The sequence below is a fragment of the Oncorhynchus nerka genome, linkage group LG7 (assembly GCF_034236695.1).
Source record: "Oncorhynchus nerka isolate Pitt River linkage group LG7, Oner_Uvic_2.0, whole genome shotgun sequence".
NCBI classification, from domain to species: Eukaryota; Metazoa; Chordata; class Actinopteri; order Salmoniformes; family Salmonidae; genus Oncorhynchus; species Oncorhynchus nerka.
This window is the reverse complement of record NC_088402.1, coordinates 69,997,058-70,024,525: the sequence shown is the minus strand read 5'-3', so window position 1 is coordinate 70,024,525 and position 27,468 is coordinate 69,997,058. Positions and strand designations below refer to the sequence as shown.

Below are 27,468 nucleotides of genomic sequence, written 5' to 3'. Positions count from 1 at the left end.
GGCTCCCCCGGCTCCCACTGAATCTCAGAAACAAACAAGCCAGATAGAGGCCTGGTTCTGCAGCTTCCCTCAGCGTGCTGAAGCCAAAACAATTAGGGAGGAGGAAGTCAATGTATTATTATCACGACTATGCTATTACCTTCCAATTCACCTCAGTAACATGGTGAATAAACCTGCTGAACTCATAAACATCTGAAATCTATGTCATTAGCTGAAGGGCACACGGAACAGGTAGTGGTCACTGGGACATTGGATCATGAGCAGTATAACCAGGTCTTGTTAGGTCTGTTTTCTGACCGATGATTGGTTGGAGGGATGGGCTCCTACCTTGGCATGTCCTCTCATTGGTCAGCAGCTTGTAGCCCTTCTTGCAGCTGCACTCGAAGCTGCCTACTGTGTTCCGACATACGTGATCACACCCCCCGTTGTTCAGGCGACACTCATCAATGTCTGCGGACAGAAAACACATACAGTACATAGCATTCACTTTAACGCACTGACGGGGAGAGAGAGAGAGATGGGGATGGGAGAGAGGGAGAGGGGCAGAGAGAGAGATAGAGGGTAAGGATGTGATGTGTGTTTGATGGCTGAAATATGCATGTGTGATAGATGACTCTGGGGCCCAGGCAGCAGGCGAGAACAGCTGAGTGGAGATCCATCCCAGAAAGAGAAGAGAGAGTTGCACAAGGAAAGTGCATTAGAGATTTTCCCTTAGGGCCAGCATTAAGACGAGTATGATCTGGGTTCACATGTTGTTAGAATAGATCACAGCTCTTACAGAGACAGCCAGGGCAGAACTATGTCTCAGCGGCACAGCCCGACACAGCTCGACCGTTCTTTTCATTGTCAATAACCAATCAATACATCACATGGCTCACCAGGGTCTGGCAGGTTGGGTCATGTTTCAGATTAAATCTTAAATGAGGCGTTTGTTTCTTGAAGGAGAGTTCAGTCCATCATCTGGTTAAAATAAATGCCTCAGAAATGGAATAAAATAATAACTCTCTCTCTCTCTCTGTCTCTTTGTCTTTTCGTGCCAGTGCTCTCTGAGGTTGTTTTCCTTTTGTTTCCTCTGAAACGAAACTAATAAAATCCAATGTACTTTTATCAGAGTTGTTAGCTTTAACGTTATGAGTACTGGAGGGGAAGCAGACTCCTATTCTTGGCTTCTTGGCAGCATCAAAAGTCTTGAGTTTCTACACAGAGCTCTTCTGCTTCTTCTTTTCTCTCTCTGTCTCTTCTTCTAGGTTTTCATCTTCCCAAAATGTACTCCAAATCTAAATCCTTCTTACTCCAATGCTCTTCTTTGCATACATTTACAAAAGCTTTTTGATACGTTTTGAGAAAATTAAGCTATTTGTGTTTAACAGCAGTAACAGGATATGGGCAGCTTGACAAAAGGATGTGCTGCCAACGCAGTACCCATTACCTCAGGGTTATGGTCATACGAAATATATACACAGCATTAAATTGTTGGCATCCTGTTGTGAAATTGTTAGGTTAGATTACTGGTTGGTTATTACTGCATTGTCGGAACTAGAAGCACAAGCATTTCGCTACACTCGCATTAACATCTGCTAACCATGTGTATGTGACAAATAAAATTGTATTTTATTTTATTTGATAAGGCCTGGGCTACCCCTCAATCCCAATGTGAGAGCTCTGAAAGAGACAGAGGCAGCCAATAAGACAGAGGGGAAGAGGAAGGGCAGGGGAGGGAGGCAGAGTAGGGTGGCAAGGTGAGGTCAGGTGAGCCACACCTGGGGAACCAGACAGCGGCAGTCCTACGCGCCTCAACAAGCCCACAATGCCTCCCTGATTAGAGTCTGTTAGGTCCCTGATTCCCGTGGCCACTGTGACTGTGGACACAATGTACATGGAGGGCTGTGGGGGTGGAAGGGGGGCCAGTAAAGGAACCAGCAAGATAGATCAAAAGGAAAACATAGAAAGAATGATTGATCTGCAACCAGGTGATTGACAGATGATTTTTGTTTGATAGGGTGAGGTGAGAAGGTGTGTGTGTTAGGTTACCTTTGCAGGTCTTGCGGTCTGGCTGGAGAGTGAAGCCTACAGGACAGCTGCAGCGGACTCCGGTCACTGCATCGTGACATGTGCTGTCACAGCCACCGTTGTTCACTAAACACGTCTCTGCAGAGAGAAACACACATCACAGTTAGACACACACACACACACACACACACACACACACACACACACACACACACACACACACACACACACACACACACACACACACACACACACACACACACACACACACACACACACACACACACACACACACACACACAGGGATTTTATAGGTGGTGTAACTGTTCCCAAAACCGGTTGCTTGTTTCAAAGATGTCTATTAGTGTACAGTGTAGTTTCAAAGAGGATAAGAACAAGACAAATAAGAGACAGGAAGTGCTGAAGTAGTTTTCTCCTGTTTTCTCAGGGGAAGTGGACAAAGAAGACAGAGTTAGATAATGCACCGGACTAACAACAACACTATGGAAAATAAAGGATCAGAGTACTAAGAGCATAATGTCAAGACATAAACAAATGATTGTGTGCATGTTTAGCTGCTCTTGGGAGCAGTGAGTTTAAAAAACACCCCCATTCCTCCCCCAACTTCCTCACAGGACATCAACCAACTCCTCTCATGAGGACAAACCAGCTCTTCCTCCAGACAGTTGTGGTCAAAATATATATTTTTTACTCTGGCTTTGACAAGAGCTCCCAGGCATTTTGGGGATAAAAAAGCAATTTCGCCAGGCCAGTCCGTGCGTTAGAAAGATTGATTTGAGGAATGGAGGGTGGTCAGTCAGGGAAAGGAGGGCAGCTTGGCTGCCAGGCTATGCCTCATGACCTCATCTACAGACGCTGACACATTTCATGTAGGAGATAGGAGATTTTTAACAAATCGCAGAAGAGAAGAAATTTGATCACACTTTAAAGAGCTTGGTGTCCGTCTACTGTTACATTCTTTTGGCAGCCTTCACCAATAGCTTCAAACACTCTGGAAAAATAACACCATTAAAAAACTAAACCTCATATATGATATCTTGCTCTAAGGGCAGCTGATCACTCACAGAGAAGCACATTGCATCACTTTTCCTCTAATAAGCTGAGGGATACCAGTCGGCAGTTAACTCAAAAATAAGTATATTAAAGACCCAAGAACCTATCTCATAAAGAGCACCGGAACAGCTGGCCTGGCTGTGGGCTTCATCACAGACTGCTGAGAGGGTTGAGACTGGTATGGAGAGGGCTTCTCACACGTGACACCACAGAGGAAGCACTGCTGCCCAAATCTCCACAGAGAATAACTTTATATTTTGGGGGAATACCTAGGCTAACATTACATTATGCTGCAGCGAGCAGCCATGATGAGGCAGACCATACCGTCAAGGATCATAGATCAAGGAATTATATCTAAGTGGGAGAAAGTGTTTAAGAATTTGTTGCTTGTTTCACTTCTGGTGACAGACAGTGGTATCACAGCAACACTGTGACAGAGACCCCAGGCAGTGTTCTGCTGGTATGGGCCTTCATGGGCCTGGCTCTGGCTGTAATTTAAAGACGATGGCTCAGCCATCCTGTGAAAGTCCAAGGGCTCTGCGCTGGGGTAGAGAGAGAGAGAGAGAGAGAGCATTCCTAGTGAACCACGGTAGTGTTGTGTGGTGATGAGTGGCACAGCCTGTGTGTTTGTCCAAATTGCACACTGTCTGTGAGGCACAGAGAGTTGGCAGGCACGGTGATGCAGAACTGTCACGACATGCCTCCAAAATGCTTAGTGGGGCAGTTATCACACAAAACAGTAATGATCATGTGTTCAGAGGGTAAAGAAACATTTATGACGATTATGGCTTGCCAAAATAGAAGAGAGCGACACAAGCCCTGGTATGTGTGTGGGTTCGGTCTTCTGGATGAGGACCAGCCACGTCCACAGCTGTGGGCAGACCAGCCACATCCACAGCTGTGGGCAGACCAGCCACATCCACAGCTGTGGGCAGACCAGCCACGTCCACAGCTGTGGGCAGACTAGCCACATCCACAGCTGTGGGCAGACCAGCCACGTCCACAGCTGTGGGCAGACCAGCCACGTCCACAGCTGTGGGCAGACCAGCCACATCCACAGCTGTGGGCAGACCAGCCACGTCCACAGCTGTGGGCAGACCAGCCACGTCCACAGCTGTGGGCAGACCAGCCACGTCCACAGCTGTGGGCAGACCAGCCACATCCACAGCTGTGGGCAGACCAGCCACGCCCACAGCTGTGGGCAGACCAGCCACACCCACAGCTGTGGGCAGACTTTTGTAAATTGTACAACAGAAAGGCTCTGATATGTACAGTGTTGATCAGTTCCATATGTGGATGTAAAGTACAGTACACCTCTCTCCCTGAAGCAATAGCAATATGTTGTCATTTGTATGGCAAATTACACCTATGTGGTGATAAGCTTTGGTTGTTTGCCAAGGGGCGACATACCTCTAGCTGGCTGCTAAATCAATACAATTGACTGGGTGGACATAGGCAATATGTCCTAAGTGGTCAATGCTCTCCAATTGGATAGTCAAACAAAATATTTCATAAGCATATACAAACAAACACATAGACACACACACACACACACTCTCTTCCAAATCCAAGCATCTGAGTTCACCTAGCAGTAGACATGCAGTTAGAATTGGGTTATTATGAAAATAGTACACAAGGTTATTTGGAAAGAAGGAAAATAATGTAGCAAATACTTTTTCAATAATAATTTTTAAAAACACAATAGGATGATGACAACCCCTGAAAATGGTCTGCAAATATCCTCTACCACCGCAGCTTTGAAAGCAACCAAAGGGTGAGCTTTTGTCAGGCTTGGCAGTATCGATTTCTGGGCTCATTTAGGGAATCTCTTTGAGCTCTGTTTGAGCTCACTGAAACCCCGGCAGAGAGCACGAGCGACCATGGTAACAACTTACTTTTACTATTAGTTTAGACAAAAATGACTTTATCACTCTTAAAATACCTTGAGAGTGAATCTCCTTAGAGAATCCCTCTCTCTCCGTCCCCCTCTCTCTCCACCCCCTCTCTCTCTCCCTCTCTCTCTCTCTCTCCCCTCTCTCTCTCCCCTCTCGCTCTCCCCCACTCTCTCCCCCTCTCTCTCTCACCCCCCTCTCTCCCCCTCTCTCCCCCTCTCTCTCTCCCCCTCTCTCTCTTACCCTCTCTCTCCCCCTCTCTCTCTTCCCCTCTCTCTCTCACCCTCTCTCTCTCACCCCCTCTCTCCCCCTCTCTCTCTCCCCCTCTCTCTCTCTCTCTCTCCCCCTCTCTCTCCCCCTCTCTCTCTCATCAGGTTCCCCCACTATTTGGAGCTTTGTAATTAAGTCATAAATCTCTCTGATATGCAGTGGTCTGATTCATTTATACAGATTTATGTGCTTATTTTTCTTGGCATTTCTGTCAGATCATAACAGCATCATTTATCAGCAGACAATTTGGGTTGAAGTGCATTTTTCATGATTTGAATTGTTATGTAATAATATTTGATTGTTTCTCAATACAGTTGATCATAATATTGTGTTTGATGGAGAAAGAGTGACTTTTATATACTATGCACCCCCTCTTAAATGTTCAGATAAATCTTCAAAGAAATATAAAACCTGCACTGTACATTTCTCCAAGTGGAAGTATACATTCCACACTATGTAACGGCATACATTTACAGCACATGATAACTTCCAAAATAGGTGATTCTGTGCATCCAAAAAGTTGGATGGTGTAGGCCTACATGAAACTTTAGAACAAAGAGCTATTCTGTGTTCCGTCTATTGTGTGGCTGACTGTCAAGTCATGGCCATGCCTCTGGCTCCCTCTCAAACACTAATACTCTGTGATAGCATTTCAGAACCGGCCACGGATAGCTGCTCGGCACAGGGCTTAATTCCCTTCATGGCAGTTGTATCAAAACACAAATAAACCACAGGCTCCTTCCTTGGCCTGTTTCTAAACAGCCATCACAGTAATTGGAAGAGAGGTTGACGACTTTGAGTCAGGTTATTCACTTAGCCCAGCTATTACCAGCACATCCATTTACAGATATCAAAAGATAGGCATAGAGCGTTTATGAAAGGGTCAGACAGAACAGATTGGCTAAGGATTAAGGTTGGGAAGGGCTGTTCTGTGATACAGAACCAGGAAGTCCATTCTAAAGCATCTATATTGTAGTGTTCAATAGATCCCATATATCTCTTACCTGTCTTTCATTTTCCTCAAACTGTGTTGTGCTGGTAAGATGAAGGCTTCTTCCTAATACAGCAGCGTTGTTTTGAAAAGGCACGGTTTGACATGGGCATCCACCATTGTTATTGAAAGGGCATTCACAGAATGACAAGGAAAGTGGGAAGGTCTCAAAGGTCAGGGGTCAGAGAGGGATGATGCCCCTTTGGGAGGGATGCAATGTGTGTTAGGTTAGTTAGTTTCCCCCGGGTCGGTCGGCCTTCAGCCCACACCCACATAGACCTACGAAGGGGTGCAGTGAAGAGTCAGATGGTCAGTGGAGCCCCCAGAGAGAAACCAGAGGAACAGAGATATTTACCATTGGGGAACAGCTGTGGGGCTGCCTGGTTCTGGAGACTCCTCTCCCCTGCACACACATACACATACATTGCAAAAACACTGCTTTAGTGCTCCAATTAGGACCTTGGGCCAAACATCGGTGATGTCATCATGAAAATAATTCTGTATGTATATAATACTGTACATTAGTGGTGCACTTTTCACTGGAATTGCCCCCATTTCTGGGCTGGTTGACTAAGCAGGCGTATTCATGAAACACATCAAATAGGTCATCTATTTCTACTGGATGAAACGCCCAGAGGAGTTTCAGAAAGCCATTGATTTATCACAAGGGCAAAACTATTGATACACAGCGCTATTGATAATGACTGACCAAAGAATGGTGTGTACTTTCTAAATCAAACCAGAAAATGGCTATGATAGATCATTCTCTAGAAGAAGAGGGTCACCTCTAACGACAAAGGCAGAAAGAAGCCACCATGCACATACAAGAGCCACGCATTCAAGAGTTGTAGGTTGGAGGCAGACTTGAGGTAACGCCAGGGGTGTCGTTCAGTTAGTTCAGGCTCTGCAAGCCATTATAGCAGGTAGTGGTTAGTAAGAAAAGGCAGGTCAGAAACAGTCACCCTCATGCTTTGCTAGCAGGCATTTGGGGTATTAAAAAAAACGGAAGTTGTGACGTCACCCAGCATGGTGCTACTGTTGTGTTATGTTGTGTGAGTGTGACACTACTCTCCTCGACGTGTTTGAAACTCTTATTCGTCTGATGTCATTCAGGGAAATGAGGGATCACACAGTTCCATATCACTCTCTGTTTTCATAGAATTGCATGAGAACCGTTGAGGATTCTTTACCTCAGTGAGGAGACAGCACACACAGCATGCACTGTTTACATCTGCTGTCCCCATTATACCAACATGACTGCATCCCAACATGCCCCAACAACCATGCCTCTAGGCCACGCCCCCAGACAGAAAGACAGAGCAACTGTCAAAAGCATTCAAATGTACAACCACCATAACAATGGATATAGGCTGGGTTTCTGTAAAGCACTTTGTGACATCAGCTGATGTAAGAAGGGCTTTATAAATACATTTGATTGATATACAGTATGGACCACCTGAAAAGTTAATATGTAAGAATGGATATACAGTATAGACCACTTGAAATGTTAGTACAGTATGTAAGAATGGATATACAGTATAGACCACTTGAAATGTTAGTACAGTATGTAAGAATGGATATACAGTATGAACCACTTGAAAAGTTAGTACAGTATGTAAGAATGGATATACAGTATGAACCACTTGAAATGTTAGTACAGTGTGTAAGAATGGATATACAGTATGAACCACTTGAAAAGTTAGTACAGTTTGTAAGAATGGATATACAGTATGAACCACTTGAAAAGTTAGTACAGTTAGTAAGAATGGATATACAGTATGAACCACTTGAAAAGTTTGTACAGTTTGTAAGAATGGATATACAGTATGAACCACTTGAAAAGTTAGTATGTATGTGTGTGTGTGTTTGAGCAAGTGGAGTGTGTGCACTCTCCACACATACATGTGTGTGTGTGTGTGTGTGTGTGTGCATGCTTGTGAGTGTGTATGACAGGGACAGCATAAATATAGATATGCTGCACCATGCTAATTTTATGTGTGTGTTTTTCCCTATACACGGGCGCTCTACTGATACGGAAATGTACAGCATATAAAAGTAAATGTCTTGAGACTTGCACTATAAACTCTAAACCCCCAACAACGTACTAAAAGTGATAGATAGGAAAGATGAAAAGGCAAACCGTTTCAAATAAAAGAGGCCTGCGTCGTTGCCCATTATTGTTGAATAGTAATTGAGTTTGTGTGGAGAGACGGAGACAACAGAATGAAGATATGGTAAAGTGCACATGAAACACCACCCTTAATGGATATTCCACTAAAACTACACACTTTTGGACCACCCGACAGTGTGTAGTTTTTAATGGGATATCCATTAAACAAAAATCCACCGTGTGTCACGACTCCCACCGAAGGTGGCTCCCCTGCCTGTTCGAAGGTGGCTCCCCTGTCTGTTCGAAGGTGGCTCCCCTGTCTGTTCGAAGGTGGCTCCCCTGCCTGTTCGAAGGTGGCTCCCCTGCCTGTTCGAAGGTGGCTCCCCTGCCTGTTCGAAGGTGGCTCCCCTGCCTGTTCGAAGGTGGCTCCCCTGCCTGTTCGAAGGTGGCTCCCCTGCCTGTTCGAAGGTGGCTCCCCTGCCTGTTCGAAGGTGGCTCCCCTGCCTGTTCGAAGGTGGCTCCCCTGCCTGTTCGAAGGTGGCTCCCCTGCCTGTTCGTCACCATCGCCGGTCTACTAGCCGTCACCAATCCCCTTTTCCTTTTCTGTTTGTTTGGTCTTATTGGTTGCACCTGTCTCTTATTTTGTTTCTTGATTCATGTCTATTTAAGCCTGTTAGGCCCGCCTAATTTTGTGCGGGATGTTTTTCTGTTAGTCAGGTTGTGCGTGCTGTGTTCCTGTCCGTTTGTGCCCTGTGTTTGGATTGGGCTATTTTCTGTTGATTTTTCGCCCGTTGTTTTGGCCGTTGGTTTTGGGAATCCTAATAAAGCCGGTTTCCCCAGTATCCTCTGCTCTCTGCATTTGACTCTGCACCCACCACTCCAGGCGTTTGTGACATCGTGCTGTTCATATTGCCAACTAATCTTGGTCAACAATGGTTTAGTTGGTCCTGTTCCAGTGTCATTAAAGGGACTGAGAGCATTGAAGTGGAAGCCCGGTTCAATGAAACTACTGTAGTTTAGTATGTATATTGAAGCTAAATGAACAGAATACTCTAACTAACATAAAGATTGCTTTGGTTGTTTTGTCAACCATCATCCTCCACTACCACTATAAAAAATGTACAAAAAACCCACTCCCATCCTTATTTGGTGACATTTTCACTGAGGAAATGTATTTTCACTCGGAGTCTCCATCTTCCAGTCTGTCCTGTCTGTCTGCCTGTAGTAATGTTCGTGCCTGGCTGAAGCAGTCCCAATTATCCTGTCAGTCAGCCTGCCGTCAGGGGCTGGTTTGGCGGTTTGTTTATTTTATTGTGGTTTTATTAACTAATAGCCCCTCAGATAGATGGATGGCACTAGCACTAAACCGCAGAGTGGGCTGCTACCACCCCTCCCTGTCCCCCGTCTCCCCCTACTCCAACCCTACCCCCAGAGCCTGTGGAGGGAAACCCAAGACCCTAACTGCCTGAGCGCTCCCTAATCTGTCACATCAGGCACACATGTTTTCAGTCTTGGTAATGGCGGCTCAGACATATGGTTTGGCCACAGTGGGCTTTGTGGAGTCCCGGCAGCCTCGCTAGCGTACGGCAGTAATGATAGGGTGGCTGACCAGTCCTTGACATGGGTCTGCATCTCATCAGCACCGTGGTGGAGAGGGTAGAACCAGACACACTGAGCAAACATGCCAAGCAGCGACCTACAACAGCCAATTAGCCACCAGCCAACCAGCCACTGAAACCAGCCAACCAGCCACTGAAACCAGCCAACCAGCCACCCAAACCAGCTGACCAGCTACCGACACTTTAGCAAACCAAACCAGTCAACCAGCCATCCAAACCAGTTGTGCTGAGCGATTAGTGCTTTTTGAGGTCGGTTCAATTTCGGTTCGATTATTTTAAAAATAATCACAGTTTTTAAACATCAAATGCATTATGTGGGTTGAATGCTGTAACAAGACAGAATAAAATGGGTAATAAAAGTCCCATGATGGTAGTGACCGCCCATTACTGCTTATTACTTATTAACTATTAACTATTTATTCACATTACTTTACTTTAATAAAATATTTGTATTATTTTACGATTTTATTATTTCATTCTAAGTCATCATCTCATCTCTATAGAGCTGCTGTCTGACTAAAACACTATTTTGTAGTTCTTCAAAGTACATAAGGCATACTTTTACGACTGCTGAATACCAACTATCAATCACTAGATCATGTATTTTCAGGTAGAAATACCTCGCAAAGCAACTGATTTATATCCCTCTCGTACGTTCACTCTTCTCTCCAACTCTGTTAACGAGGTCTGGTCAAGTAAGTGGGCGCGCAATGGATTATGGGCATTGTAGTCAATGACCACATTTTCTGCTCTATGTAGAATATTGGCCTGTTGGAAACTACAACTACTACATCGCACAGTAGGGCTTGATCTGATTTTTCTCTACAGAAACTGAGTATCGAGCTCACAGAAACTGAGTATCGAGCTCACAGAAACTGAGCATAGAGCTCACAGAAACTGGGCATAGAGCTCACAGAAACTGAGCATCGAGCTCACAGAAACTGAGCATCGAGCTCACAGAAACTGAGCATCGAGCTCACAGAAACTGGGCATAGAGCTCACAGAAACTGAGCATCGAGCTCACAGAAACTGAGTATCGAGCTCACAGAAACTGAGCATAGAGCTCACAGAAACTGGGCATAGAGCTCACAGAAACTGAGCATCGAGCTCACAGAAACTGAGCATCGAGCTCACAGAAACTGAGCATCGAGCTCACAGAAACTGGGCATAGAGCTCACAGAAACTGAGCATCGAGCTCACAGAAACTGAGCATAGAGCTCACAGAAACTGAGCATCGAGCTCACAGAAACTGAGCATCGAGCTCACAGAAACTGAGCATAGAGCTCACAGAAACTGAGCATCGAGTTCACAGAAACTGAGCATAGAGCTCACAGAAACTGAGCATCGAGCTCACAGAAACTGAGCATAGAGCTCACAGAAACTGAGCATAGAGCTCACAGAAACTGAGTATCGAGCTCACAGAAACGGAGCATAGAGCTCACAGAAACTGAGCATAGAGCTCACAGAAAAAAAACGTACAAAATGGAATTCAAATAAGGGAAACGACATCAGTTAATTACAGTGCATTCGGAAAGTATTCAGACCCCTTGACTTTTTACACATTTTGTTACATTACAGCCTTATTCTAAAATGTATTACATTGTTTTTTCTCCACATGAATCTACACTCAATAGCCCATAATGACAAAGCAAAAACTGGTTTTTAGTAATTGTTGAAAAGGTATTACAATTAAAAAACTGAAATATCACTTTTACATAAGTATTCAGACCCTTTACTCAGTACTTTGTTGAAGCACCTTTGGCAGCGATTACAGCCTTGAGTCTTCTTGGGTATGAGGCTACAAGCTTGGCACACCTGTATTTGGGGAGTTTATACCATTCTTCTCTGCAGATCCTCTCAAGCTCTGTCAGGCCTCTCCAGAGATGTTCGATCGAGTTCAAGTACGGGCTCTGGCTGGGGCACTCAAGGACATTCAGAGACTTGCCCTGAAGACACTCTTGCGTTGTCTTGGCTGTGTGCTTAGGGTCGTTATCCTGTTGGAAGGTGAACCTTCACCCCGGTCTGAGGTCCTGAGCACTCTGGAGCAGGTTTTCATCAAGGAGCTCTCTGTACTTTGCTCCATTCATCTTTCCCTGGATCCTGACCAGTCTCCCAGTCCCTGCCTCTGAAAAACATCCCCACAGCATGATGCTGCCACCACCATGCTTCAACGTAGGGATGGTGCCAGGTTTCCTCCAGACATGATGCTTGGCATTCAGGCCAAAAAGTTCATTCTTGGTTTCATCAAATCAAAATCAAATCAAATGTTATTTTTCACATGCGCCAAATACAACAGCTGTAGACCTTAATGTTAATTGAGGTAATATGTAGGTAGAGGTAAAGTGAATATGTATGAATAAAAAAAGAGTAGCAGCAGCGTAAAAATGGGGGTTGGGGGGAAAATGCAAATAGTCCGGGTAACCATTTGATTAGGTGTTCATGAGTCTTATGGCTTGGGGGTAGAAGCTGTTAAGAAGCCTTTTGGTCCTATACTTGGTTCTCCGGTACCATTTGCGTGCGGTAGCAGAGAGAACAATCTATGACTAGGGTGGCTGGAGTCTTTGGATTTTTTGGGGGCATTCCTCTGACACCCGATGGTATAGAGGTCCTGAATGGCAGGAAGCTTGGCACCTGTGATGTACTGGTCCATACACACTACCCTCTGTAGTGCCTCGTGGTCGGAGACCGAGCAGGTTCCATACCAGGCTGTGGTGCAACCAGTCAGGATGTTCTCGATGATGCAGCTATAGAACTTTCTGAGGATCTGAGGACCCATGACAAATCTTTTCAGTCTCCCGAGGGGGAATAGGCATTGTTATGCCCTCTTCTCGACTGTCTTGGTGTGTTTGGACCATGATAGGCTCCACTACAGCCCCCTCGATGAGAATGGGGGCGTGCTCGGTCCTCCTTTTCCTGTAGTCCACAATAATCTCCTTTGTCTTGATCATGTTGAGGGAGAGGTTGTTATCCTGGCACCACACTGCCAGGTCTCTGACCTCCTCCCTATAGGCTGTCTCATCGATGTCAGTGATCAGGCCTACCACTGTTGCGTCATCAGCAAACTTAATGATGGTGTTGGGAGTCGTGCCTGGCCGTAAAGTCATGAGTGAACAGGGAGTACAGAAGGGGGCTGAGCACACACCCCTGAGGGGCCCCCGTGTTGAGGATCAGCATGGCAGTTGTGTTGGGGGTGGGGGTGGCCCGCCAGGAAGTCCAGGATCCAGTTGCAGAGGGAGGTGTTAGTCCCGGGGTCCTTAGCTTAGTGATGAGCTTTGAGGGCACTATGGTGTTGAATGGTAAGTTGTTGTCAATGAATAACATTCTCACATAGGTGTTGCTTTTGTCCAGCTGGGAAAGGGCACTGTGGTGTGCAATAGAGATTGCATTGTCTGTGTGATCCAGTCCTTTAGGTGCATTTTGGCAAACTCCAAGCGGGCTGTCATGTGCCTTTTACTGAGGAGTGGCTTCCGTCTGGCCGCTCTACCATAAAGGCCTGATTGGTGGAGTGCTGCAGAGATGGTTGTCCTTCAGGAAGGTTCTCCCATCTCCACAGAGGAACTCTGGAGCTCTGTCAGGTTCTTGGTCACCTCCCTGATCAAGGCTCTTCTCCCCCGATTGCTCAGTTTGGTCGGGCGGCCAGCTCTAGTAAGAGCCTTGGTGGTTCCAAACTTCTTCCATTGAAGAATGATGGAGGCCACTGTATTCTTGGGGACCTCCAATGCTGCATACAATTTTTGGTACCCTTACCCAGATCTTTGCCTCGACACAATCCTGTCTCGGAACTCTACGGACAATTCCTTTTTGCTCTGACATGCACTGTCAACTGCGGGACCTTATATAGACAGGTGTGTGCCTAATGTCCAATCAATTGTATTTGCCACAGGTGGACTCCAATCAAGATGTAGAGAGAGAGAGAGAGAGAGAGAGAGAGAGAGAGAGAGAGAGAGAGAGAGAGAGAGAGAGAGAGGTGTCACAGCTGTAGACTGCATCACCACCAACACCAGCAGGGAATGGAAGTATTTTGTATTTTGTGTGTGAGAGAAGAAGCAGCAGTAGAGACTTGGACATAAAATAAGGTACTTGTTTATCTAAGTGAAAGGAGTTGCATGCAGTCATTATAAAGCTCAACATTGCCTCTGGAGTATCCTGGTAATGTGTGACTAAGGCTGTGAAGATGAATGATTCAGTACATGCAGATCACATCCTTTACTCAGTTCTCCTCCACAACCCATCAAATGTGAGCTGACTCACCTACACATGTCTTTTCATCGGTTTGCAGGGCAAACTTCATGTGACACGCACATCTGGGGCCGTGGTCCGTCTCCTCACAGATGTGCTGGCAACCCCCATTGCCGTAGTTACAGGTCACTGCCGAGGAGCACACAGTTAAAGCAATAGGAACATGATGTACTGTCATCCATGCCTGGAGGTGTGCTGTGACATCATCACCCTCTCAACCTCAGTGTGATAAAGATGTTTAGAAACTCCTCCCGTTCACAACTTGGTATGAAGGATCTCACACCACTAAACCGTCGCCTACTTAACTTCTTCGAGATAGGGGGCGCTCTTTTAATTTTTGGATAAAAAACGTTCCCGTTTTAAACAAGATATTTTGTCACGAAAAGATGCTCGACTATGCATGTAATTGACAGCTTTGGAAAGAAAAAACTCTGACGTTTCCAAAACTGCAAAGATATTATCTGTGAATGCCCCAGAACTAATGCTACAGGCGAAACCAAGATGAAGTTTCATACAGGAAATGCCCCAGATTCTGAAGGCGCTGTGTTCCAATGTCTCCTTATATGGCTGTGAATGCGCCAGGAATGAGCCTGCCCTTTCTGTCGTTTCCCCAAGGTGTCTGCAGCATTGTGACGTATTTGTAGGCATATCATTGGAAGATTGACCATAAGAGACTACATTTACCAGGTGTCCGCCCGTAATCTCCAGGTCCATGCGCGTTCCATTTCTTCAGAGGATTAACTAAACTGCCACGAATGACTTATCATCGAATAGATATGTGAAAAACACCTTGAGGATTGATTCTAAACAACGTTTGCCATGTTTCTGTCGATATTATGGAGTTAATTTGGAAAAAGGTTCGCGTTTTAATGACTTAATTTTCGGGTTTTTTCTTACCCAAACATGATGAAGAAAACGGAGGGATTTGTCTACACAAATAATATTTTTGTAAAAACTGAACATTTGCTATCTAACTGAGAGTCTCCTCATTGAAAACATCTGAAGTTCTTCAAAGGTAAATTATTTTATTTGAATGCTTTTCTTGTTTTTGTGAAAATGTTGCATGCTGAATGCTAGGCTAAATGCTATGCTAGGCTATCAATACTCTTACACAATGCTTGTTTAGCTATGGTTCAAAAGCATATTTTGAAAATCTGAGATGACAGTGTTGTTAACAAAAGGCTAAGCTTGAGAGCAAATATATTTATTTAATTTAATTTGCGATTTTCATGAATAGTTAACGGTGCGTTATGCTAATGAGCTTGCCTAGAGAATTACACTCCTGGATACAGGGTTTTTTCGTAGCCAAACGTGATGAACAAAACGGAGCGATTTGTCCTACACAAATAATCATTTTGTAAAAACTGAACATTTGCTATCTAACTGAGAGTCTCCTCATTGAAAACATCTGAAGTTCTTCAAAGGTAAATTATTTTAATTGAATGCTTTTCTTGTTTTTGTGAAAACGTTGCATGCTGAATGCTACGCTAAATGCTACGCTAGCTATCAATAATCTTACACAAATGCTTGTTTTGCTATGGTTGAAAAGCATATTTTGAAAATCTGAGATGACAGTGTTGTTAACAAAAGGCTAAGCTTGAGAACTTGCATATTTATTTCATTTAATTTGCGATTTTCATGAATAGTTAACGTTGCGTTATGGTAATGAGCTTGAGGCTGTATTCACGATCCCGGATCCGGGATGGCTAGAATCAAGAGGTTAATGGAGCGGAGCTAACTGACTTCAGAGTTTCATTCTCACTAGAAGACACTAGTTCCACTTTGGAACACTGGTTCTCCAGAGTGACACAGACAAATTGGAACGTTCATAACTGTTAAAAAGACGAATCTGGGTGTCAGTTACACTGTGAGTTTGTGGTGTGTTGAGTATCGACATTAGCACTCTGAATACCCCTGTGATGACAGAGCCAAGGCTTCCACCGCCATCCAGTCTGCACAACACTACCCCTGTGCCTTTTGGCTTTAACCTGGGCTATCGCCCAAAAAATGTAGACTTCTAAACACTTCTCCAATCATTATTCCAACATAGGCAAATCACCCATCAGCCCCGACCCCAGCCCTGAAAGGACGAGCCATGTTACAAGGCAACAGGAAGTGTGTGGTGTCCATCACCGGCTCTTTCTCAGAAACCTGCTTCCCACTCCCTTACACCAGTTCTGTCGGTTATCTTATCGGATGCTATAAACCATTTACTGTGATAAACTGGCAGTATCATTTGGAAACAATCACTGTAAAATGGCTTTGTTTCTGACGCTGTGTGAAAATCTGTTGGTTGCGTCTGTTGGATGGTAAGTATCTTCATAACCCTACACAATGTACACATTGGCACCACATATACCATGTATTATCATGTTAGAAACCTATGTAAGAGAGAGTAGATCATCATGTGGTGCCAATGTGTACATTGTGTAGAGTAATGAAGGTGGGTAATGTGGGTTGATGGAGGGGGTTCACACTTACACTTGCAGTCCCTCATGTTCCTGGTGAGCTGGAAGCCAGGCCTGCACTCGCAGGCGACGCCTCCCTTTGGTGTCTCCCGGCAGATGTGAGCACAGCCATGGTTCTTATCCATGCAGGTGGGGCTCTCCTTGGTGCCCTCTGGTCGCGCTACAGGGAGAAGAACATGAGATAGAGGTGACCTGATCAGAGTTTCCAACACGTACTAGGTACTAGTCCTTTCCCCGATGCCACGCCCCCTTACATGACTGAATACACACACACATGTAAATCTCCAGGGTGGATGATAGCCTGTTAGAACACACTGCATTGTGTCATGCTATAAAAACTAGCCCGTCTAAAGAGGGGATCAAACTCCCACCAGGAGTTGATCCTGCAGTCCTGTAAATGAGGTAATCCCTAACAAACAGAAGTAGACATTTTAACTCGCAGACAAATTCTTCAAGCTTCGAGGCAAGAAGGGCTCGGTAGGAGCGGAGAGGCCTAAAAAACACATCTACAGTATTTCCAGAGGTTTACCACACTCTAACCACTATGCTTTGGTTCAGTTCAAATGGGTCCGTTTTCTGTGGATGCATGGATCCGTTATGAGTCTAAACACAACAAAGGGATGCTTTTGTTGGCCTCCATTATATAAAGTCATCTCACAATATCTGAGTGTTTTAGCGATTCTAAGCTACTCTCAAAGTGCCATGCAGATACATCATTTTTATCTCATGTATAAATGTATGAAAGTCACTTATTCAACACATCCGCAACTCAAGAGGATTCCATTCCAGGTCTCACTTGTGTTATAAATTATAACAGGAGTCAGTGGCACATCTGTTATGCCACTATGTATTACGTGTGACACCTTTAGGGATCAAAGCTGAGATTTGCCTCCATGCGATGTGAGATAATGTCACTATTACAGATGCAGTGACAAGCCCCAAACCTACTGTCTCATTAAAAACCAAACCCATCTCTCATCCCCCACCCCTCTTCCTCTATGTGGTGAGCAGACACAGAGGTTGACTTAGAAATGGCACCCTATTCCCTATTAAGTTCACTACTTTTGACTAGGGCCCGTAGGGCTTTGGTCCATAGTAGTGGCCTATGTAGGGAATAGGGTGCCATTCAGGATGCAACCCAGGCAGGAAGATGTCTCAATTGAGTCTCACTGGACCTGCTGACTCTCAGAAGGATGTTTGGGTCTACACTTCAGAGCTGTATACTGTTCTAGTCACACACATGAATATTGTAAATCTCCTTTTTGATTGCATGTGTACATGCATGTAAGCACAAGGGCCCCACGTCATTCTCACAGGCCACCCATATGAAAAAGTATGCACAAACTACTGAACGTTGCTTTGGATAAAGGTGTCTGCAAAACGGCACATTATTATTATTAGTAGTAGTATTATAAATGACATGTCATAGAGGACTGCACTTTTCTGTACATAGACAATCATTCTACAGTGTGTTCATGTGACTGCCCTGTGGACATATGGGAAAATGCTATCTGTATGTGTAAATGTGTTGGCGACTCATGGCAAAGAGCCAGAACCTTGTATTATCCTCAATGACTTATTTATGTACTTTAACACCTGCCTGAATAGGCTTCTTTTGATTACACCCTCTTGTTTTCCACGTGTTCTGCCAACAAACTGCACCGGCCCTTTTATTTTGTTTCACTTAGTACGGTAGGGCTGATGTCAGAGAGACAGATATATTTCCACCTCCTCTCTACTTTTTGTCTAGTTGACGAATCAAGAATCATAGGCGATGTTGATGTCTCGCATTAGTGCTGTCCATCACCTCAAGCCTGTTAAGAGGTGATAGGATGTCAGGCTTCAGCCCTTCTGACAGGCTTCTCTGCTTGTGCTTTCCTGATCTGTAAAAAGGGGTGATGGCGAAGGCAGAAAGATGGGAGAGGCTGAGCAATCAGACATTGAGTGCAAAACAGTCCTAGGACAAAGGGTCACCTCTGAACAAAAACACCATTCCACCACCACGGCCACTGAGACAGTAAATACAGGGACAATGACTGGAGTCCACTGACCATATAACAACACACCCTATTTAAGGTGCAGCAAACCTCAGGAGGTCAGTGCAAGGGGAAACTTAACGGTCCTTTCCCACTGCTCCGTGTCTGTCTGAGGGGGAGGCGAACCCAACACACAGACAGAGGGATAGAGTTTCCCACTTGGCAGCCCTTAAGAGACTCAAGTTCACTTACCAGGGTCACAATATGCATCCCCCAAAATCCCCCCACTCTCTCCCCACCTAGAGTATATGAGACCCCTGACCCTAATACCGCAGACTCATCCATCAATAGCGGGTGGGGCTAGGGCCAAAACCTGGCCCTGCTCTCTCTCTGAGGACCTAGAAAAGCCTAAGTGTTGACACAATAGCCCTTTTCTCCCTGGCCAAGCTATGGAACCACACTTTGTGGTTCTGTTCAACTGGCTGCCAAATACCAACATTTTTTATTATTACTACTACAGCTATTATAATTTATGCGGGGTCTCTTGTTGAGAAATGAAATATAAATACATAATAGGGACGTAGAAAGAAAGAAACGGCCCGTGGAGAAGTGAGCTGGGGAAAGTTGTGACGCAACGAATAGGACTGCGGATTGCGAACACCGCCAGTCCACTAAAACAAGCCTTTGACCCATGAAACAACTTTATATGTAGAAGCCAATAAAAAATATCACAGGGCACTTTATAGAGTGGTCGCTGGATAAGCAATATCTGTTAAAATCATGGAGCCAGAGGGGAACCTTCCAAATGGTTACCAGGGGACAGACTGGACATTTGTTCTCACACAATTGAACATGGACAGCGATCATCGGAAACTACTGACTGCACCGGTGGAAAAAATAACACCCGGCAATTAGATGCAAAGAACAGCATGAAAGAGAAAGCTTTCCCCCAGAAGCGACAACAGCTACAACAGCAGTATCCAACCAAGACAGGTCGTGACCTGCCCACCAGACACTCAGGAGAGGCTTGTAACTCAAGGACTACTGCACTGCAGTGCCACCTCAGCAGCCCAAAGCTAAAATACTGCCATCTATAATCCCCCTCTCCCTCCCAGCTCCAGACACAATAATGTCCAGGCTCAAGGCTAAGGCCTTTAAAGTGCACCGGAACACAGTAAAATAAACAAAAACAAGGCCATTTGGAGACTTCTCAAGAGCTTCCAATAATACAATAATTTTCTGTGCAACTCTGACAATTACAGTACAGGGACACTTCCCTGCAAAAAAACAACTCCTCTCTAAAGAGAAATAGAAGAAGACAGGATATAATGAGTGTAGAAATAGGCCTAGAAGAAGACAGGATATAATGAGTGTAGAAATAGGCCTAGAAGAAGACAGGATATAATGAGTGTAGAAATAGGCCTAGAAGAAGACAGGATATAATGAGTGTAGAAATAGGCCTAGAAGAAGACAGGATATAATGAGTGTAGAAATAGGCCTAGAAGAAGACAGGATATAATGAGTGTAGAAATAGGCCTAGATGTGCTGCCTGGAGAACGCTTCTGTTTGTCTCAATGTTCAGACCCCATCAGTAACCACAGTTACTCCCCTCTAATGTGGTCCTTTAGATTCATCTGGAACTAAACACAATGTGCCTTTATGGGCCATTCTACACTAACACTCGTTCCTCTTATAGCACTTCATTAACACTGCCAACTAAGTGGAGCAATTTAGGAAATGGATATTACTACCTGTATTATCCAACAGGTTGTATATAGTAGGATTAAGGCAGACTTTTGTTTATGTAAATTATTTATTTGCAAATGTTTTGCAGGATGAAACTTTCCACCTTTGGCTACAATATTGGCTACGATCCCATGTGGAAAGTGACCCTCAACTAATGAAGAAGAAACACGTTATATACTGTAGTCCCCAATTCTCACTGAGGTGGAGACAGTTGGGCGCCTGGAACAAAGCCTCCTCACCAGCGCTTCCCAACAACATGAGGGCCTGGTCAGTAAACTTTAGGGCCATGTATTGGAAAGCTCTCCCTCACCCTCCATTTGGCAAATCTGACCATAATTCTATCCTCCTGATTCCTGCTTTACAAGCTAAAATTAAAGCAGGAAGCACCAGTGACTCTGTCAATAAAAAAGTGATCAGATGAAGCAGATGCTAAGCTACAGGACTGTTTTGCAAAGACTGGAATATGTTCCGGGATTCTTCCGATGGCATTGAGGAGTACACAACATCAGTCACTGGCTTCATCAATAAGTGCATCGATCAAGTCGTCCCCACAGTGACTGTACGTACATACCCCAACCAGAAGCCATGGATTACAGGCAACATCCGCACTGAGCTAAAGGGCAAAGTTGACGCTTTCAAGGAGCGGGACCCTAACCCGGAAGCTGATAAGAAATCCCGCTATGTCCTCTGACGAACCATCAAACAGGCAAAGCGTCAACACAGGACTAAGATCGAATCGTACTACATCAGCTCCGACGCTTGTCGGATGTGGCAGGGCTTGCAAACTATTACAGACTACAAAGGGAAGCATATCCGTGACACGGGCCTACCAGACGAGCTAAATTACTTCTATGCTCGCTTCGAGGCAAGTAACACTGAAACATGCATGAGAACATCAGCTGTTCCGGACGACAGCTGTTCCTCTCCGCAGCCGATATGAATAAGACCTTTAAACAGGTCAACATTCACAAGGCCGCAGGGCCAGATGGATTACCAGGACGTGTACTCCGAGCATGCGCTGACCAACTGGCAAGGGTCTTCACTGACATTTTCAACCTCTCCCTGTCTGAATCTGTAATACCAACATGTTTCAAGCAGACCACCATAGTCCCTGTGCCCAAGAACACTAAGGTAACCTGCCTAATTGACTACCGACCCGTAGAACTCACGTCTGCAGCCATGAAGTGCTTTGAAAAGCTTGTCATGGCTTACATTAACACCATTATTCCAGAAACCCTAGACCCACTCCAATTTGCATACCGCCCCAAAAGATCCATAGATGATGCAATCTCTATTGCACTCCACACTGCCCTTTCCCACCTGGACAAAAAGAACATCTATGTGAGAATGCACCATAGTGCCCTCAAAGCTCATCACTAAGCTAAGGACCCTGAGACTAAACACCTCCCTCTGCAACTGAATCCTGGACTTCCTGACGGGCTGCCCCCAGGTGCTAAGGGTAGGTAACAACACATCCGCCATGCTGATCCTCAAACATGGGAAAAAGGTTGCATGCTCAGTCCCCTCCTGTACTCCCTGTTCACTCATGAATGCGGCCAGGCACGACTCCAACACCATCATTAAGTTTGCTGATGACACAACAGTGGTAGGCCTGATCACCTCCTGTAGGGAGGAGGTCAGAGACCTGGCCGTGTGGTGCCAGGACAACAACCTCTCCCTCAACGTGATTAAAACAAAGGAGATGATTGTGGACTACAGAAAAAGCAGGACCGAGTATGCCCCTATTCTCATCGATGGGGCTGTAGTGGAGCAGGTTGAGAGCTTCAAGTTCCTTGGTGTCCACATCACCAACAAACTAACATGGTCCAAGCACACCAAGACAGTCGTGAAGAGGGCACGACAAGACATACTCCCCCTCATGAGAGTGAAATGATTTGGCATGGGTCCTCAGATCCTCAAAATGGTCAAAGACTCCAGCTACAGCATGGCAAGCGGTACCAGAGTGCCACGTCTAGGTCCAAGAGGCTTCTAAACAGCTTCTATCCACAAGCCATAAGACTCCTGAAACATCTAATCAAATGGCTACCCAGACTATTTGCGTTGCCCCCCACCCCCATCTTTACGCTGCTACTACTCTCTGTTATTATCTATGCATAGTCACTTTAATAACTCTACCTACATGTACATATTACCTCAATTACCTCGACTAACCGGTGCTCCCGCACATTGACTCTGTACCGGTACCCCCTGTATATAGCCTCCACATTGACTCTGTACCGGTACCCCCTGTATATAGCCTGGCTATTGTTATTTTACTGCTGCTCTTGTTACTTTTTTTGTTGTTGTTTTTTTGTGTATTTTCCTTAAACTGCATTGTTGGTTAAGGGCTTGTAAGCAAGCATTTCACTTTAAGGTCTACACCTGTTGTATTCGGCGCATGTGACAAATATCATTTATTTGATTTGATTTGATTTGAAGAGTCCCACACGATAGATTGTAAAGTGATAGGACATGCTGGGGTTTTATAGGCGTAGTCAGTCTAGGTGTTTGGGCTGGTGACAGGAAGGCTTGTTGTCCGACCCCAGACTACGTCATACAGGACAGAAGCCCCTGGAAGGGAGAGGGAAGCCCCATGGTCTTGACACGGCACCACTGGGACCAGGGCCTAAACATGGAGCCACCAGGCAATTAAAGCAGCATTCCTTCCTCATAGATAATAGGCCATTAAAACTTTTAACAGGAGGATAAAGATGTCAGAGTCGGAAAAGGCGGAGAGGGAGTCTGGGCCGAAGTGCGATGGGCCGGGAAGTGACAGGGCGTCCAGTGGGTCCACGTCACGGCACAGTGCCGTCCTGATGGCAAGCAGATGCCCCCAAAGAGAGACGACAGAGCCATCCCACTGAGCCAAGCGCTACTGTTTGGGCCCTTCTGACAACCGTTGGTTCCCTTCAACTCCCGAAGGCCTAATAGTAGAAGCAGCAACATTCCCTCACTGGGAAGAGAGACAGGGCATAAATGGTCTCAGCCAGGGAAGGTGGCAGTTGATTGTGGAATATTTTCCTACAGGGTACATCTGCATGTCTGTGGTTAGGATGACAGGCACCTGAGCTACCAACAAACCTAATGACATGTTAATTTACATTCTATAGCTGTGTTTCCAAAACAAATCCCTGCATAGTTTCCTAATGATCCTAACTATGGTATAGCCAAGTGGTTTAAATACTTTTGGTGTAACAGACTAGATTAGACCTGATTTATTATGTGGCTGTGCTTCTCTACCTGTGGGTGCATATATTCTCTATTGTTGCTGTTGACGTTGTTGTTATTGTGGTTGCTCTTATCATTGTTCCTGTTGAGGGTGTGTATCTCTTTGTGTTATTTATTGCATACAGTATGTGCATTTCTGTGTGCATACTGTGTGTGTGTGTGACTGCATCCATCTACAGCATATATGTGTATATTCTGCGGCACCTGCTGTGGGACATGCCCCTCTCCCCCTCACTCCTCCTCTCATCACTTCAAGGTCACCTCTCCTCTCCCAGCGGACCAAGCTTATCCATTATCCCCCTCCCCCGACAGAGAAGAACACAGAACAACATAAAGCTACACACTGCAACAGAAGGATAGCATGCCTGCACAAACAAGGAAACTACACTCTCTCTGTAATAAAAAGAGATATGTTATTTCAAAGCCACATTCTTCTTTAAATCAAAGGTAGACCAGAGAGGAGAGGGAGACATGATTCATGCTGGCCCTCTGGGTAAAGCAATGACAGAAAAGCGTTAGTGGAAAAATCCCACTGGCACTAAGGCAGTCCACTGCGGCATGCTGGCCCGGCTAGCTTAGAGATGGCCTTCAACAAAACCGCACTATGAAAAGGGATGTCTGCCACAAAAGAAGTATGGAGGATTCAGCAGTAGAGCAGCCAAAATTTGCTAGAGCCCAAGCCACTGATGTACAGCAGGTATATATTTGTTCAAGTGTGGGGAGACATGGGGCCTATGAAAGCCCAGTCTAGACAAAGAGGGGGTAGAAACTGAAGGTAATTTAGAGACAGAGAGAAGGAGAGCGAGAGGAAGGGAGAGAGAGGGGGAGAAAGAGAGAGGGAAAGAGTGAGGGGAGGAGGAGAGAGCATGAGGGGGAGAAAGAGGGAGAGAGAGAGAGAGAGAGAGAGAGAGAGAGAGAGAGAGAGAGAGAGAAAGAAGGAGAGAGAGATAGAGAAAGAAGGAGAGAGACGGCGGAGAGTGGGGGGATGAGAGTGAGAGAATTTTAAAGAAAGAGCAAGAGAAAAAAAATATGAACGCTGAGGGAGAGAAAAAGACAGAGAATGGAGAAGAGGTGGAGTGTCCTGAACTGTAGGTGTGCCGAAGAAACAGTCTTTGATGCTGGACTAATGGTGAGACTTAATAAGTAGCCCAGAATAGGAAAATAGCCTAGTTATACGGTCGGGCTGCAGAGCAATGGTGCAGCCACTCCTGCACTTGTAAAAACAGCTCCGTGGCCAGCATACAGCCAGACAGGCAAGCAGACATGCTGAGACACAGCTCCAGGAACGACAATACAAGCCCTTCAAAGTAGGGACACCAGACAGGAGAAATAGAGGCTTTTCTTTTCACACGACTGCCATAGCCAGCCATGCCATGCCCTATTATATAATAAGAATACAAAATTATGCGTCAATGCTTTCAGAAATGAAGCAGAAATAGAAAATAAGACTGTCCCAATAACAGTAATAGAAAGTCCCGTGTGCAATGTATAAAACAAGCACCTGATACTCTCCACGGCAATGCAGATAAATTAGTGATAGAAATTAGGGAACATTAGCTGCTACTGTGTTAAGGAAGTGTTTTACATGTCCCCTAGTGATCACTGCCACCAATCTCAGCTTTTATCATACTAAACGAATGTAGCCGGCTAGCTGCAGTGAAGCAGCAAAACTAACTAAGTATATGATGGCACCATGTGTAATGGATTCATCACATTGACTGCAAAATTCTATGAACTGCTGCAGTTACGGCTGGACATCATGCCCTGAAGTACACATGGCGTGTTCTGCATCCGAATGCTATAATAGAATGTATCTCAAGAACTGGGCCTAAAGCTAAAGTCAATTAAAAACTTGTGTGTGTGTTCGTGTGTGTTCGGATCCGTCTGTATGTGTGTGTACACATGCCTCTGTTTGTGTATGCGTGTGTGCGCTCGTGCGCTCGTGTGTATGATAGACAAGATGAGAGACACTGCCAGCAAGTCTCATTGCAAAAGGGCCACAACCCCCCCTGGGAAGCTAATGAAAGCTCCAACCACAGGAAGAGGTTTTCAATGGCAAAATAAACATTTCCAGGAATGGCAAGGATACTCATGTTCTACAGTTAAGGAAAGAGATTATTAGAAATTCATTGGTTGTACCCATGGTCAGGTAGTTGACTAGAAATGGCTGGATGTGAATGTAGTGGTAAACGTCCAACACACTTCAAGAATATAGCAAATAGAGTGGTATTTTTAGTGGATACCAAACTGCTCTCAAGGCCCTCTCCAGGTGATCTCTCTAAACCTGATATACTGAGACTACATTGAGTTCAGTGAACAAGTATGTGTGAGTGTCATTTTCTATTTCTATATTTAAACCAAACCATCAGGCACTGGATCGAGCTTTGCCTAGGCCTGGTGCCATGAAGCACCTGTCATCAGTTTGATTGTGTGATTGGGAGTGTGAGGTATTATTCTAACACTCATTAAAAGTTCTATCACTGTTCTCGTCTGTAATGAGTTCCCACAGAACATCTGCTCTAGGAGATTATAATTATCAGTGTAGGTATAGAAATATAATGAGGTGGGTGCTTATATTTGTCCTATTTCACAAATGTGTATTATACATGTCTGATTTGGAAATGTGTTTTTGCATATCCCAACTCTCCCTGAGACACCTTCAGTGGGGTGTCCCTCTTAGTTACTGGCCCAACGCTCTAAGCGCTAGGTTACCTGCTGCCCACAACAACCACTGCTTAAGGCATATACAGTGGCTTGCGAAATTATTCACACCCCTTGGCATTTTTCCTATTTTGTTGCCTTACAACATGGAATTCAAATATATATATTTTTTTGGGGGGATTGTATCATTTGATTTACACAACATGCCTACTGCTTTGAAGATGCAAAATATTTTTCATTGTGAAACAAACACGAAATATGACCAAAAAACTGAAAACTTGAGCGTGCATAACTATTCACCCCCCCCCCCCCCCCCCCAAAAAAGTCAATACTTTGTAGAGCCAACTTTTACAACAATTACAGCTGCAAGTTTCTTGGGGAATGTCTCTATAAGCTTGGCACATCTAGCCACTGAGATTTTTGCCATTCTTTAAGGTAAAACTGCTCCAGCTTCTTCAAGTTGGATGGGTTCCGCTGGTGTAGAGCAATCTTTAAGTCATACCACAGATTCTCAATTGGATTGAGGTCTGGGCTTTGACTTTTGGTGAACACCAAATATTTTTTTCTTTTAGCAATGTCTTTTTTATGGCCACTTGTCTGTAAAGCTCAGCTCTGTGGAGAGTACGGCTTATTTTATTTATTTATTTCACCTTTATTTAACCTGGTAGGCTAGTTGAGAACAAGTTCTCATTTGCAACTGCAACCTGGCCAAGATAAAGCGTAGCAATTCGACACATACAACAACACAGAGTTACACATGGAATAAACAAAACATACAGTCAATAACACAGTAGAAAAAAGAAAACAAAAAGTCTATATACAGTGAGTGCAAATGAGGTAAGTTAAGGAAATAAATAGGCCATGGTGGCGAAGTAATTACAATATAGCAATTAAACACTGGAATGGTAGATCGGCAGAAGATGAATGTGCAGGTAGAGATACTGGGGTGCAAAGGAGCAAAATAAATAAATAAATACCAGTATGGGGATGAGGTAGGTAGATGGGCTGTTTACAGATAGGCTAAGTACAGGTGCAGTGATCTGTAAACTGCTCTGACAGCTGGTGCTTAAAGCTAGTGAGGGAGATGTGAGTCTCCAGCTTCAGAGATTTTTGCAATTCATTCCAGTCATGGGCAGCAGAGAACTGGAAGGAAATTGGCTTTGGTGGTGACCAGTGAGATATAC

At 44.9% G+C, this 27,468-nt stretch overlaps 1 protein-coding gene across 3 annotated transcripts in view; it reads right to left on the bottom strand.

Annotated features, from left to right (window-relative positions):
• Positions 1 to 27,468, bottom strand: part of LOC115132284 (signal peptide, CUB and EGF-like domain-containing protein 3) — a 143,307-nt gene that overhangs the window by 52,554 nt on the left and 63,285 nt on the right. For all 3 annotated transcript variants that reach the window (XM_029664758.2, XM_029664760.2, XM_029664759.2), the window contains exons 5-9: positions 16,687 to 16,833; positions 14,218 to 14,334; positions 6,593 to 6,640; positions 2,032 to 2,148; positions 328 to 450 (exon numbers count right to left, since the gene is read on the bottom strand). In XM_029664758.2, coding sequence (XP_029520618.1) covers positions 328 to 450; positions 2,032 to 2,148; positions 6,593 to 6,640; positions 14,218 to 14,334; positions 16,687 to 16,833 — 552 coding nt within the window. The remainder of the gene's footprint in view (positions 1 to 327; positions 451 to 2,031; positions 2,149 to 6,592; positions 6,641 to 14,217; positions 14,335 to 16,686; positions 16,834 to 27,468) is intronic.